Source organism: Solanum verrucosum, unplaced genomic scaffold, assembly GCF_900185275.1.
Source record: "Solanum verrucosum unplaced genomic scaffold, falcon-dt-bn FXZP01000102.1, whole genome shotgun sequence".
Taxonomy (NCBI): Eukaryota; Viridiplantae; Streptophyta; class Magnoliopsida; order Solanales; family Solanaceae; genus Solanum; species Solanum verrucosum.
The window spans coordinates 2,041,183-2,056,092 of record NW_026019930.1 but is presented as its reverse complement, the minus strand read 5'-3'; the positions used below and the strand labels follow the sequence as shown (position 1 = coordinate 2,056,092).

Here is a 14,910-nt window from a genome sequence, read left to right as displayed (position 1 = left end):
GATTGAATCACCCGATCTTGTCTGACGTTACTTAATTTAGGCAAGGATTCATAGTTATACACTTCGGATTGCTAATAATTTGTTGCAAGTAAAGATATCTCGATCATGACATAGTCAGGATTTGAAGCTTATGAATTCAGGATTCTCATCGTCTTAAGTTTTTCGATTCTAAATTAATAATTTGTATAATATTCAATGAATTTCTTTTTTTTTAAAATGTGTATTGTACTGTAGCTCTACCCTAGTTTTCATATGACTATCCATTAAAGGAAGGTTGTTTCGTAACAGATAATCTTAAATGTTAATTTACTATAGATCTGAATGGTGTAATCGAAGAAATACCAAACATATCTCAACTATTGTGTCTCCCAGACTAGCTAATGGAAATAGACTGTCAAATCATGTTACTTCTTTTGCACTGATTTGTACCCAACCACTTCAATTTTTTTTGTTTTCGATAGAGTAATCAACTACCTGCAAATATCGATGGAAACTTGAACAACTAAACCATAGTATAAATATACAATTTCATAAAGCACAACCAATTGGTAAAATAAGTTGAAAAGGAAAAAAAGAAGCTCATGAAGATTCTGATTGCCGTTACTGGTTAGTACCTTCTACGTCAATTTAGATAAAAGTCAAGATAATGTAAAACATTTTTCATAGCTAATCCAGAAAAAAAAAATATGTGAAACTTGTAAAAAGCATCTATCTTTGCTTGTGAATGAAAAAGTTAATAAGACAAGATAAACAAGAAACGGAGCATCAACAGTCTACACATATCAATTTTTATCATTAACAACAGATAACAGATGAATTACAGTTTAGTAATTTGTATGATAACAATGACAACAAATTTTACCCTGTTTTCCTCCATTGTATTTTTTTTTTTGACTTGAGAGTCTATCGAAAACACAGTCAGTCTATACTCTCCAGATCTCACTTGTGATACGACAGTGAGTATGTTATTATTGTTTTCTCCATTAGTCCAGTAATTCGTCATGGGTGAAAATCCTGGAGGGAACAGCAAATCGAGCTGAGAAGGAACGAGAAAGTTCATCAGCATCGGTCGAAATTGAACCTTGATCGAAATTCTGCGAATAAGAATGAGGATCATATGAAAACCACATTGAATTTGAACAATCGTAAATCCGCTTCTTCTCTTTCTTCATCTTCCTCCATATCAGTCTCCAGATGGGCGTTCTGCTTGATCTGTTCGCCGGCAACTTATAGGATACCAAACGGTCGTATTCTCTACCGGAGTAACACCGCCTCCAGCAGAAGTTTACATCGTCGGAATCACACCATGCTCCGGCATCCATTAGAGTAGACAGAACAGTTTGTGTGTGATCTGAAAGTTTTTTACTTTTGTGACAGTTTTGGAAGCTAAAGTATAAATGCATGAGGGAAACAGAGTGGGACTGCATATATATAAACGGCAAGATGTGTACGAATTTTTTACCAAAGTAAGTCATTATTAAAATTATAGCTAAAACATGACTTAGAGTAAAGTTTCTTTGGAATGACTGAAAATTGAAATGCAATTTTGTACCTGCCTCATTCATTATTCAAATTTCCACTATTAAAATGAATATATCTATTCATTTTAATAGTGGAAATTTGAATAATGAATGAGGCATGTACAAGATTGCATTTCAATTTTCAGCTATTCCAGAGAAACGTTAATGCGAGTCACACTTTAGATGTAAAACGTAATTCACAGTAACGAATTATAAAACGTTACTGACAATAATGTTTTATATATGTTTACTCTGTCAGATTTTTGTCTTTGTGTTATTGATTTTTTTTAAAATAAAATATAACCTAAAACATTAGTGAAAACTACGTTTATACTAGTTATGTAAAATTTCAAAAAAACATACTATTTTGGTGAATTGATTTTAATAATGGCCTACTTTGGTCAAAAGTTCTGATGTGTACACACTGTTGAAGGTTTTTTTTTTTTAATCTTTACTATAAATAATATTTATACTCCATGCATTTGAATTGAAAAGGCATTCGGTCATAAATTTTAAATATTTTTTCGTATATTTGAAAATTATGAAGTTGAAGATAAAGTAATGTTTATTTATACTTTTTTTGAAATAATATTCGTGTTTGAATATACTCAAATATAACTTCAAAATAAAAGTGAGTTGAAAAATAATGAATTTTAAACTTTTGTGACCAAACAAATATTTTCAAATAAAGTAAAACTTATTCCAAAAAAATGAGTAATTTTTTGTGATCGAATGGGCCCTAGCGTATTAATTTGACTGTGCATAAATTTTAAAAAAAAAAAGTTTGTTAAATCTTAATATTTTAAATTTAAAATGTATAATCACAGTAACACAAAATTATCTTTTAAATATTGTGATTTTAACATGACAAGATCTTGTAAATAATAAGGAATTATTACATATATTATTTAGAATTTTGTCTGAGACTAATAATTTTATTGAGATTCTTTGATCATCAAATTCATTTGTGAGATAACACTAATATATTATTGTTGTTGAACTAGTTGGTGACAAAAATAATGGAGCTCTTAATAACTCTCCATCCCAATCTTCAGTTTTAGCTGGAAAAAAAAGTTTTGGGGAAGAAAAAAAAACTTATTTGTCTGAATTGAAAATTGATGAGAAGATGATTACTGCTTTGGAGTTATTGATTAAAAAAATAGTGCACCTACATTTGAAGAATATATGAAAAAATTAGATGGACTTGGATAGGAAGAGTCATTATACAGTACATGTGTTAGTATATTTTGTGAAAGTATCCGCTACAAAAAAGCATGAATGACGTTAGAGGTTCACAAGTTAGAGAATTGGATTAAGGTTATCGAAAAAAAGATAAGAATTCTTTAGTTTTTCTAATTAGCCAAAATATATGTTAGGCGTTGATAATGTGATACCTTATTTATTATTTTTCAACTAGTACTTATCATACTTATTGAACTTTTTGATATTATATTGTGCCTATAAAATACTTTTTATTCGTGATTTTTTTTATAATATGCTTAATGATTATGATATTTTTTTAATCAAAAAGTAATATTTTTTGTTGAAATGAATTTTTTATAACATTTTATTAATATAATGTTTGATTCATATGCACATTCAAATATTGAAAACAAACAATAATCATTCAGTGTTTAGATTTGGAGACCGCATCTTAATATTCAGATGCGTATTCAGATATAGACACCTAGCTCTTAATGCAAATTTTAATGTTCAGACGTGTATTCAGATTCAGATGTCTTAATCTTAATGAAAACAAATGAGGCATTTAGGGGTCGTTTGGTAGAGTGTATTAGGAAAAAAATGCATGCATTAGGTGTGTGTATTAGTAATACCTTGTTTGGTACACTTTTTCATGTCATGTATAACTAATGCAAGCATTAATTATACACTATATTGTGTATTACTAATACTAAGAAATCCTAGGTATTAATAATACATATCATTTTAACACTTGCATTAGAATATATAATTACAAAATTACCCTCAAAGCCTTTAAAAAAAATATCTCCATTTTCCATAGTACTGTGTTTTAGAAACCTTTCATCTTCTCTGTGGCTGCTAAACCTTTTAAAAAAACATCTCCATTATTTATAAATTTGATTGTTAGTAATACTTTTTTGTATTTCAATTGCACTAGGAAATAGGATATGTGGCTGCTAAAGCATATGCCCAGACTCCTAATATATATAAAGTGCATATACTGATTTTAATAGGGTATCGCTTTACAGTTAGGAATTATCTCAGGTCTATGCTGCCTATGTCGCCCTTATTCATCAGTTTTTATTTTTTATTTTTGGACTCGTTTTATCTCAAAAAAAATTGAGGCTAAGCTTAGCAAGATATGTGATCGAATTTTGAGCTTAGCAAAATTGACATCTTCTTCTTTTTTTTTAAAATCTTATTTCAATATAGTTTAATCAAAATATTTACCATTGTGACGATTTAGTTTGATAAAAAATTTCTTTGCCAACTTTCCACAAAAATATTTTGACTCAATAGTAACAACTATTTAATTTTATATTTGAAAAAAAAAGAAGAGAGGAGTTAATAATGTTTTAACAGAGAAATCTTTTTTGATGTTTTAGCAAAGAATCTTGTTGCAAAGGAAATGTACAAAGAAATAAAGTGTGAAGGGTATTTTTGTAAACATACATTTTTTTAATGGAAATTAAGCAAGATTTGTTATTTCTAATACATCAAACCAAACAGTGTATAAGAAATAATGCAGACACTATTAATGCATGCATTACTAATACACCATATTTTGCATTATTCTTATACACTCTACCAAACGACCTTAGTGTTTGGTGAAAAATGGTTGAGCAGTGGCAAGAGACATGCTCAAGGACATACTATTCATATACTTTAGTAAAGTTTGTACTTTCCTCGTTTAAAAAAGAATGAACTAATTTGACTTCATATATATTTTACTAGAAAATAAAAAAATATTTTTTTAATCTTGTGGTTTTAAATTAAAACTATGTCAAATATACTAAAATGATCTTTAATCTTAAAAGTTATGACCTTATTTATGTCACACGAAAAACTGAAATTAAAATGAAATTAAAATGTGAAAAAAAGAAGAAGAGGAAAATGATCATTTCTTTATTGTCTTCCTTTTTTGAAATGGAGAGAGTATTTTGTTTTGTCCTTTTCCTTTTTACATTAATAACTGAGTTAATGAGAATATCCAACTTGTCAGTTGTGAATCTAATAATCTATTGTTATTTGAAGTCAGATTGTTACAACTACAACTGAAATTGCAAAGTTATAAACGGAGTAATTATTGAGCGGATCAAATGGCTAGGAATTTATTATTTTTGTGTCCACAAAAAGTTATGAATTGGGCCTTCTACCTTGGAACAAAGAGGCAATACTCATGAAGTGACCTTTCATTGTTTCCCAAGATTGTTTGTCCCTTTGTTTTTCAATTTTGAAATGAAATAAATTTACATAAAAGGAAATTAAATATGAAAGATTGATATAACAATTCTAACTAATTTGAGATTCATGAATGGTGAATGATGTAATATTATTATTCCTTCTATTTCAAAATAAGTGTCGTTTTAGCTCATTTCACGTTCATTAATAAAAAATAAGACTAAATACATATATGTGTTCTTTAACTTGGATTCAACTAGTATCTATATCATCTAACTTTAGATGTGCACAAGTAGACACTTAAACTTGTATAAAGTTGAACAAGTAGACACACACGTCCTACGTCACATAGGATGCATGTGTCTACTTGTTCAACTTTGTATAAGTTTAACTGTCTATTTGTGCACATCCAAAGTGGGAGGACATAGATATCACCTGAGACTTTTACTTCATGGTCCTATTACCCTCTGAACTTTTTATTTTTGATAGTTTGTGATCCTTAAACGTTGACTTGTCCAAGAAGGTGAATACACCTCTTGTAGGCGCGTAAGGGTTCAACAAAACGACATAAAATGACTAAAATTGAATTAAATAGTCCATGTGACAGTCTCTCATTGGAGATTATATAACTAATTCATTTTTTCTAATTCTTTCCTTTTTCTTATATCACAAAATTATTATATCCATTTCATGATTTCTTCAAGTTTTTCTCAAAGTCCTTCAATGATGGTCTTCTAAATTTCGTCTCTAGGAGCTCCAAATCAAATTGTAGCTACTGTTTATGCTTAGTTAATCATACATCAATTGTTTTTAGCAACAACAACCACCTAACTCATAAGAAACTTTCATATATATATGAAGCTCAAAAATGGAGTTCAAGTTTTTTCTTAAACCAATCATAATTTTAGCAAAAAAAAAAAAAGAAAAAAAAAAAAGTCAAACCACAATGAACCAACAATGGTGAATTTGAAATTTCATTTTTTAATTTCATTCTTACCAAATTTATTTTTCACTCCCACATTTGTGAATTTTTATTTTTGGGTTCGATTTCAAATTGAAAGTTTATGTAGACTAGCTATGGAGTTCTTCTTCTTCTTTGATTTGGTGTAGATAATTTTTTCCTCATTTTCTCTTATTATTCTCTAAAGAAATCATTAGTATTTTAAAAAAACAATCTCTATTTGAAAGCATTTTTGTAAATTTTAATTTCCAGGTTTGATAAAAATGGAAACTTTACATAATTTTACAGGGAATTATTAAATTATTATTTTGAGTAGGTTTATAATTTACACGAAAAAAAGAAAAAGAATAAAAGAAAATGAATGTGCATCGCGTGTTCTGCACAACTCTGGCATAAAACTGGTTATGACTTTTTAGGGAGGTGATTATTCCATATTTAAATAGTTCAGGGATAATAAGACCCCCGTATAGAATAAGTGTGTAGTTGAGAATTGGCTAATAGATTGAGGAAGCTTTTGACTATTTTCTCGACATATGTCAAAAAATAATAAAGACAAGATATAGTTTATTAAGTTACACCTATTTATTTGACATTTCTTGAGAATTGAGCACTATTAAGAAGAATTACTCCCTCTGTTCAGTTTTATATTACTTGAATCGTGTTGACCTATCACACCCTTTAAGAAAATTTTAATTAAAGATGTTGTTTTAATAAACTAACCTTATTAATGATATATTGAAACTCTGAATTTGACGATTACTACTTCATGTATCAATACTAAAGGTAGTATGAAAAAAAAGAAGTAAAAATTTCTATTTTGGGACTTTTTTTTGGTGAAGCCTCAGTTATTTTTTGGAAGGAATGGAGTATTTACAACAAAAATTTTGGAGAGCCAAAGCAGTACTCCACCATAGTAGGAACTGTCTGACTAAAAGTTGTCCATATGTTTCTTTTCCCATTATAAAATGACACAACTTGGCAGTACAATCCACATTGGCACTTCTCTATCAAAATTTCACATTGCTGTGAACACAGCCAAACTAATATTGAACAAGTGGTTGGAATCTTAGCTGGTCCTTCACCTCAAAATAGCCACTGATTCCACTGCCTTGCCTATCTTCACTCATTTTTCTCCAAGCGACTAATATGCACAAAAATCAAGACCCCCATTAAGGCGTACGCATAAAAAATAATAATTTTGACCTTATATATACGGAATATTATTGTGATGAAATGAACTTCTTGTGCCGGTTATCTCCGGCCCTGCCCATCATTACACACTATCCACTGGAAACTAAAAGCTAAAATGAAAGAGCAATTTCAGTCGCCAATTCCTATCTGTGGTAACTGTGAATCAATCCAAAGTTTGTATTTTAATATATATTTCCACTTTTTTTCTCCTCCTTACCTTCTATTCTACTAGTACTCCCTAATCCTTATTCATACTAGTATATAATATGGTGAAAGTGGTTCATATAGTATCTCCAGTATCCAATGTGTTACCCGAGAGAACGTCCTGGGGAGAGAGGAGTTGCAAGGGAACAAGTGGAGATACAAGTTGTAAGCAGAGAAGTATCAAATGGAAATGGATCATCAGCTGAAGCTGGAATGATGAAACAGTGTGTTTGTTCCCCTACACAGCATCCAGGCTCCTTCAGGTGTAGGCATCATCATGCTGATTACAAATGGGCTGGTCAACTGGGAACCAATAAGATCACTGATCACTAGTTCCCTATGTGAACTCACATGTAAAAAAATTCATGACATTGATTTGTCCTGTATTTACTTTATTTTGTACTCTTCTTCATGTTGACAACATCCCTACATGTGTGTTTTCTTTACCCTGATTATATCCAGGACTCGGAATATCATTATGAACTGAGTCACTTTCAAGAAATAGTCTGCAAAATTTCAAATGGAATTGATTTTTCAGATGGTCACTTATTTCAGAAAGTCACTTTCTTTGTTGAAGAAAGTTTGAATCAAGAAGAAATGTGATTTTCCGAGATAATAACTATTAGTTGAGTAACCATCTGAGAAATCAACCCTCATGCATGTGTTTCAAACTTTCAATAGGCTGCAAGTCCAGCGGTAGACATTCTATGAATTCAAAGTAGAATTGTGTCACTGCTAGAAACTCTAGTGACTAGCTCATTGAATGTGTCAAATACTCGTAGAGACTTTATATAATGATCATATTTACAATCAAATGATTTAATTACTGAAGGAGTAATATATACTGTGTCAATTCTTAACATGTAGTATGCAAAAAGTAAGATGATTGAAAACCAAAATTTTAAAGGAATTCATTTTTTTGATTTTCCATCAAGATCTGTAAGGCGAGCGACAACCTCCTCATAGTTTGGTACCCTTGGATGGACATGCCCAAACATATCAGGCGTACAAGAATTTGCTCGAGTGTGTCCTTTCACTAGCTCTTCCGGAGTTATTTGCTCCAATTCAACTGGAAGAGATGTTGTTCTGCCTGATGGACCGCCTCGATTTCTATGACTAGAGATTTCACTATTTGGTTCATGTCCTGAATCTTTATGACCGGACTTATCCAGATGTTTCGTCCTAACTGATTTTTGTTCTGAGGTAGCATTTTCAACTGCATCATCATCTCTTGATTCGATATGATGAGCATCTTCAGATTCTTTATTGTTACTTGCTACATCCGCGTGCTCTTGTTCATATAGCATCTGTTGCAAAGCTTTTGAATTCCATTCTAAGCCATATTCTGCTGCTATATCTTGCATCAAGTGTAGTTTCACGTCCATTTTATGTGGTACTGGCTTTAATTTCGCAGCAAACTGCCAAGAAAAAGAAAAGATCTTTTTTACAAGAAAGAGGAGTTATCTGAGAAATATTATGCATGAGTATTATCTGAGAGGATGAATAGAATGTGTCATTACCTGATTATTGACACAAGATTCAAGGGAATTTCCATATCTTTCATTAAGCATCGTCCTAAGTTGACGTAATTCAGGCAGGTCTGCTAGTCTTGCTGCTGCAAACATCAAAGATCCCACAGGTTCCTTGCAATCCTCAGGGCATTCCCTGAAACAACAAGAATTGTTCAGAAATGAGGAAATAGTTTGACTCACAAGAAAACTATTCTTAGAAATTGATAAATTAGACAGGACAGGGTAGACCAACAGCTTACCGAGGACATGATCTTAGATAGAAAGATATGGAGGTCGAGGATAAGTGTAGAAAGTTAATAGACAGTCGATAGTGTCCAGTTCCCTATCAATATTGTTATTATTACTCTCCTACAGTCTTATTCTTCGATTTTAGTGTTCTATTGGAAAATACATTTTTATATTCATAAAGGTAGGGGTAAGGCTACGTATACACCACCCTCCCCAGACCTCATTTGTGGAATTACAGTGAGTATGTTATTGTTGTCATCTAGTCATCTGAGAACTGAGATGTTTATGATGCTACAGAGGACAGATTCACTAAATTCTATTGTCAGAAAATGGATATCATCATAAGCAATATTAGCAATTTAAGTATACTGTTCTTCTGAGACACCAGATAGAAATTAAAAATGTGAAGAGTACCTCTGTGTACTTATGGTGTCAAGGTGACTAAGGATCTGCTCACAATATTGATCCAAAAAATCAAAACAGCTCAATAGATTCAGCTCAACTAGAAGCCCTTCAGTCTGTTGCATTAAGACAAAAAATCAGTAGAGCTTAATTTCATCAATTTTGGGGAAAACACAGATTGTACAGATTCACTTTATTCAGTCTAATATGTCAATCCTCATCATATGATTTTCGATAAAAAGTAGATGGATCCTCCTCTCATTAAACGACACTATTACGCAAAGAACATTGCACCATCAACAAACTAAACGTTGATGGAACGACTCATCCAAAACAACAACTACGCCTCAATCTCAACAAAGAAAGAGATGCTTTTGTCACATACTAGAAGTATATCTAGAGCTTATGTAACATACATCATAACACTTCTTTTTTTATAAAAACACATCGTTAAAAGCAAAAAATATGAATTTTAAAATCAAAGAGTTTCCAAATATAGAAATGAGTCATTCTCTCGTTTGAACTCATATAAAATAAAACAAAGTCATAGAATAACGGAATATACAGACATATAAATTCCAGCAAACGAAAATTACTCTGTCGTAGGCATTGACATCCAATTCAGATTTAACAAGGTCAGCTATATCATTCCTCAAGTATTTCTGCATTGAATTTCTCTTCTTCCTGATCATATCGATTCGAGTTTTGGTCTGCTTGATTGTAGACTTGCTGTATCAGAAAATTTCCACAAGAACATTAGCAATATTAACAAGAAAAAATAAAAACAGACGAATTATCACTCTTACCATTTTGAATAAAACTTGTTTTTCTTCCATGAGTCCAACATTTTGGTTCACCTAAAAGGTTAAAAGATTTGAAAAATTAAAAGGATACAAATTTTAATCTAGAAGCAACATTGATTTTAATTAAAACCTTTAAGATGGAGAAAAGAACAGAGGAATCTCATATACTAGTATTAATTAAGTGTTAATTTAGAATTTAATTCGTTATGAAAGAAGTTGAAGATAAAAAGAAAAAAAAAACAGTCAAGCTATATTCCATGGGGGTCTATTGGATAACGGCAATTAAGTTCTTTTACTGTAATGTCCTCATTATTAGGAGTGTGTTTTAATGGCTATAGGCGAAGGAGAAGGGTAGTATGGTAAATGCCTACACGTTCTATGGAATACGAAGTTGGCGGGTTTACGTTAGATTGATGGACTCGGAGTGGAAACCGCGGGAGAGTAACCGTTGAATATCATCTTCCAATTTCCATCCTTAAATTATTTTATTTTATTACTATATTTTTTTATTTTTTTCTTCTTTGGAGGTAAAGGAATATAAAAGACAAAATGTTTTTTGTGATATTGGATTTGGAAATTTGAAAAAACGAAAAAGAAAAGAAGAGTGTGATGGATGGATAAGATTCTTTAATTATTAACTAGATTTTTTTAGTTTGTCTTCAGAACGTAAGATATATTTTTTTCTTAATGAATCTTATGAGACACAAATTTAAATTAAGTGAATCTGTAAGTACTAGGTACTTAGTGGTTATCTCAAAAAAAAAAAAGGAACCTACACCTAATTATAAGTAATGATGGGATGGATAAGATTTTTTAATTAGTAACCAAATTCTTTGAGTTTAAATCTTGAGAAATAAAGATTCATCTTTCTCTTAATGAATCTTATGTTGTACATATTTGAATTAATCAGATGTGTAAATATTAGACATTTAAAGAGTAAGATTTTTCTTTGCTCACAACTTTTTGAAATTGTTTTGAATAGTATATTAGCTATTGAATTAGAGCATGTTTGGATGGGCTTTTAAGTTGGTCAAACTGACTTAAAAGTCAGTTTTTGACTTATTAGAGTGTTTGACAATTATCAAAGTGACTTATTTTAAGTCAAAAATGACTTATTTTAAGCCAAAAGTTAAAAGCTAGGTGAGGGATGTTTTTTTTTAAAAAACTTAAAAGCCCTTTTATGTTGATCAAGTATATTACCTTTTTGCCCTTAATTCTTTTATACAATTTCCAAATTGCCCATATTGAAGTTTTTTTTATTATCTTTCGATTTTTTTTTATTATGTATTTTTTTGTGCGTCTTCTGTAGCTGATTTCGTTTTGTGTATTTTCTGTTTTGTGTTTTTTTTTTTTAGATTATGTATATATAATTTGATTGTGTGTAGTATATATTTGTCATTTATATAAAATTATGGAAGTAGTTATTTTCAATTTTCTTATCAATTCTCATCTTCAGATCAGTTACACCATGTCGGAAACACAAACTAATGCTAAATGGGATGATGATGCTCATCTCAAATTTATAGAGTTATGTGAATTAGAGATTAGGAAAGGAAATAGACCAAACACTCATTTATCTAGAGATGGATGGAAAAATATGATTAAAGCATTCTATGAAAAAACGGGAAGACGCTATAAAAAAAAACAAATAAAAAATCATTGGGATGGCATGAAAGCCGAGTGGACTCTTTTTAAGCAATTGATGAGAGGAGATACATGTATAGGATGGGATGCCACCAAATTACAATTATGGCAGATGATATTTGGTGGAAGCGAAAAATTAAGGTACATTTCTCACATTGTTTTATATGTCTTTTTATTTCTTTTATTGTTATATTTTTACTTACTTAAATTTGTTGTTTCATCTTTTGTTACAGGAGGATGTTCGATATAGAAAATTTAGGAATAAGGATCTTTCAATCATATGATTTCGCTATGATGCATTATTTTCTGATATTGTTGCTACGGGGGAAAGAGAACGTACCTCAAATCCATCCCAATTTTTTGAAACTGAGGTAGATTAATTCTGACGAAGAAAGACCAAATGGTATTGATAATGATGATATGGAGCACTTCATTAATACTAATAATGAAGGGTGATGAAAGTGATGATCCACAAGATATGGATTCTACTATGTTTCCTAAACCATCATTAAAAAGACCAAATTCAACTGATGGTATTGAAACTAGTAATCAAGTGAAAAAAAAGTAAGACAAAATTTACAGTTGCATCAATGAAAGAAGATATGCACTCTTTAGTAGAGTTATGTCTAACAAAAGTACTGCTACATCTCATGTGGTAGATGATCCCACCATTGATAAGTGTATGGATTTTTTGGCAAACATTCTCGGTATTTTTGAAAGGGGTGAAATGTACAACTATTTTGTGAACATGTTTCTTAAAAAAGACATTCAACAAGTGTTTCTTAAGATGCCTACGGATGAAGCTCGAAGGTCTTGGATGGAGTATAACTATCAGTTATACCTTAAGAAAGTGTGAAGAATGTGTTGTTATGAAAAAAGTAATTTTATTATTTTATGTTTGACATTATGCTTGTACGCATGAACTTTATTTATTATCTTTAATTTTGTTTAGACATTATGATTGTATGGTTAAATTTTTTTAAGTTAAGTCCTAATTTATATAAATGTGTTTGTTGTGTTGAATTTCTGTAAATGTATTTGTTGTGTTGAATTTATATATAGGTATTCATTTTGTTGAATTTATACATATGCGTTTGTTGTGTTGAATTTATATATAGGTGTTTGTTATGTTGAATTTATGTAAATGTATATGTTGTGTTGAATTTACATATAGGTGTTTGTTATGTTGAATTTATATATATGTGTTTGTTGTGTAAATTTATATATAGGTGTTTATTGTGTAGGATTTATATAAAAATGTATGTTGTGATTGAATTTATATAAATGTTTTTACTGATATAAAGTAGTAGAATTGAAATATTTATTGTGGATTCAAAAATGTTGTAAGTAAGTAAAATATGTGTCATTACTTTGAAATAATGAAACTTTTATACTCTTGATTTTTTTTAATTGGAGATATTTTTATTTTTAGTTAAATGGAGGATTTGGACTTTATCATATCACCCCATTTAAGTGATTTGTTAGATGAAGAACTAAAACAAAGTAGGAGAGAGCAAAACGAGAAAGAATGGATGGCTCTATGCCGGAGAGCAGATAAATACATTTTAATGTATTATGAAAAATACTTATTCAAAGAACCTTGTCGTACATCAAGGAGTTCCGGGTATATATTTATTCAAGAGATATTACAAGGAAATGAAACTCGTTGTTATGAAAATTTTCGATTAAAGAAGGTGGTGTTTGTTGATCTATCCAAAAATTTAAATGAAAAATATGGACTTAAGCACACACGTGAAATGTCTATACATGCAATGTTAGGCATGTTCTTAATGACTTGTGCACATGGAGCAGGAAACCGAATGATACAAGATATCTTTCAACATTCGGGGGAGACGGTTCATAGACACTTTCATAGTGTTTTAAAAGCCGTTTCTAAGCTTGCAAGAGACATTATTAAACCACATTTAAATTATAATGATGGTGTTGGAGCTCACAAGCCATGTAACAAACGATATTTGCCTTTCTTTAAGGTAAGTAACAACTTTAAAGGTCACTCAACTTCATTGATTTGAGTTCTAATTTGATATAGAAGTCATCATGCTGCCATTTCCATGGCTATCTTTTGCTCTTTACCCACTCTTGTTGTTGGATTAATAACTACTCTTATTCTCCATATTATCATGTTATAATCATCATGTATTGAACCATTGACACCGTTCTTGTTATAAGCCAATGAAAATGCTATATGATGATGAATCAATAAGAAATAGAACAAGAAGGAGAAGGCAGTAGTAGTAGCAGTTGCCATTTTGCTAGGCCAAGTGATTTTATTGATATTTATGTCTAAGTTAAGTGATTTTATTGATATAAAATAAAGTTCAATGATTTTGTTAAATAAATTATGAAAGTTGAGTGAACTTTTAAGATATTAACTCCTATATTTTTTTTAGTATTACTTGTTATATTTCTTTAGCTTACATGTCTATATTTTTAGGATTGTATTGGATCACTTGATGGCACACATGTCAAAGATAGATTGCCACAAGGTCAACAAATACCTTATATTGGACGTAAAGGTTATCCGACTCAAAATATCCTTGCTGTTGTGGATTTTAATATGTGTTTACATTTGCATGGGCTGGGTGGGAAGGAGCGGCTCATGATAGTCGATATTTGGTGAGGCTCTTCGTAGAAGTGAACCTAACTTTCCACATCCTTTAGGAAACAAATATTATTTAGTGGATGCAGAATATGCACATATGAAGGGATATATGGCTCCATACAAAGGAGACAATGTGAGATATCATCTTCCTGACTTTCGTCGTGGTGCAACAAGACAATTGTGTGAGCCAAGAGGACACATTGAAAAATTTAATTATTTTATGCATTCTTCAGGTAGAAATATAGTAGAGCGCACATTTGGTGTTTGGAAAGCAAGCTGGTCCATTTTGCGAGATATGCCTTATTATAACATTGACACTCAAAGGGGCATCGTACTTGCTACCATGGCCATTCACAATTATATTAAATAAAAATGCAATGTGGATGATGCCTTTCAAACGGATGTGGATGAGAGATAT

At 30.6% G+C, this 14,910-nt stretch overlaps 2 protein-coding genes and 1 pseudogene across 2 annotated transcripts; 1 reads left to right on the top strand and 2 right to left on the bottom strand.

The window, feature by feature from the left end:
- Window positions 1-765: 765 nt before the first annotated feature.
- Window positions 766-1,391, bottom strand: LOC125830376 (uncharacterized). The gene has a single exon (XM_049509560.1). It carries the CDS (start codon window positions 1,320-1,322, stop codon window positions 984-986), a length of 339 nt encoding a protein of 112 aa, XP_049365517.1. The 5' UTR covers window positions 1,323-1,391; the 3' UTR covers window positions 766-983.
- Window positions 1,392-8,171: 6,780 nt separating this feature from the next.
- On the bottom strand, window positions 8,172-10,269 carry LOC125829725 (uncharacterized). The gene is made up of 5 exons (XM_049508919.1): window positions 10,229-10,269; window positions 10,019-10,151; window positions 9,435-9,538; window positions 8,781-8,925; window positions 8,172-8,678 (listed from the first exon to the last, which is right to left on the bottom strand). The coding sequence occupies exons 1-5, from the start codon at window positions 10,267-10,269 to the stop codon at window positions 8,172-8,174; spliced, it is 930 nt and encodes a 309-aa protein (XP_049364876.1).
- A 1,424-nt stretch (window positions 10,270-11,693) lies between these two features.
- Window positions 11,694-12,725, top strand: LOC125830812 (L10-interacting MYB domain-containing protein-like; annotated as a pseudogene).
- The last annotated feature ends 2,185 nt before the right edge of the window (window positions 12,726-14,910 follow it).

What these genes read in the sequence shown, in the direction of transcription:
- LOC125830376 (XM_049509560.1), bottom strand. Translation starts at nt 1,322, where the DNA reads ATGGATGCCGGAGCATGGTGTGATTCCGACGATGTAAACTTCTGCTGG.
- LOC125829725 (XM_049508919.1), bottom strand. Translation starts at nt 10,269, where the DNA reads ATGTTGGACTCATGGAAGAAAAACAAGTTTTATTCAAAATG. An exon ending in AACAAGTTTTATTCAAAATG is followed by an intron (nt 10,152 to 10,228) that starts GTAAGAGTGATA and finishes TTTCTGATACAG; the next exon opens with CAAGTCTACAATCAAGCAGA. An exon ending in ATGTCAATGCCTACGACAGA is followed by an intron (nt 9,539 to 10,018) that starts GTAATTTTCGTT and finishes TTAATGCAACAG; the next exon opens with ACTGAAGGGCTTCTAGTTGA.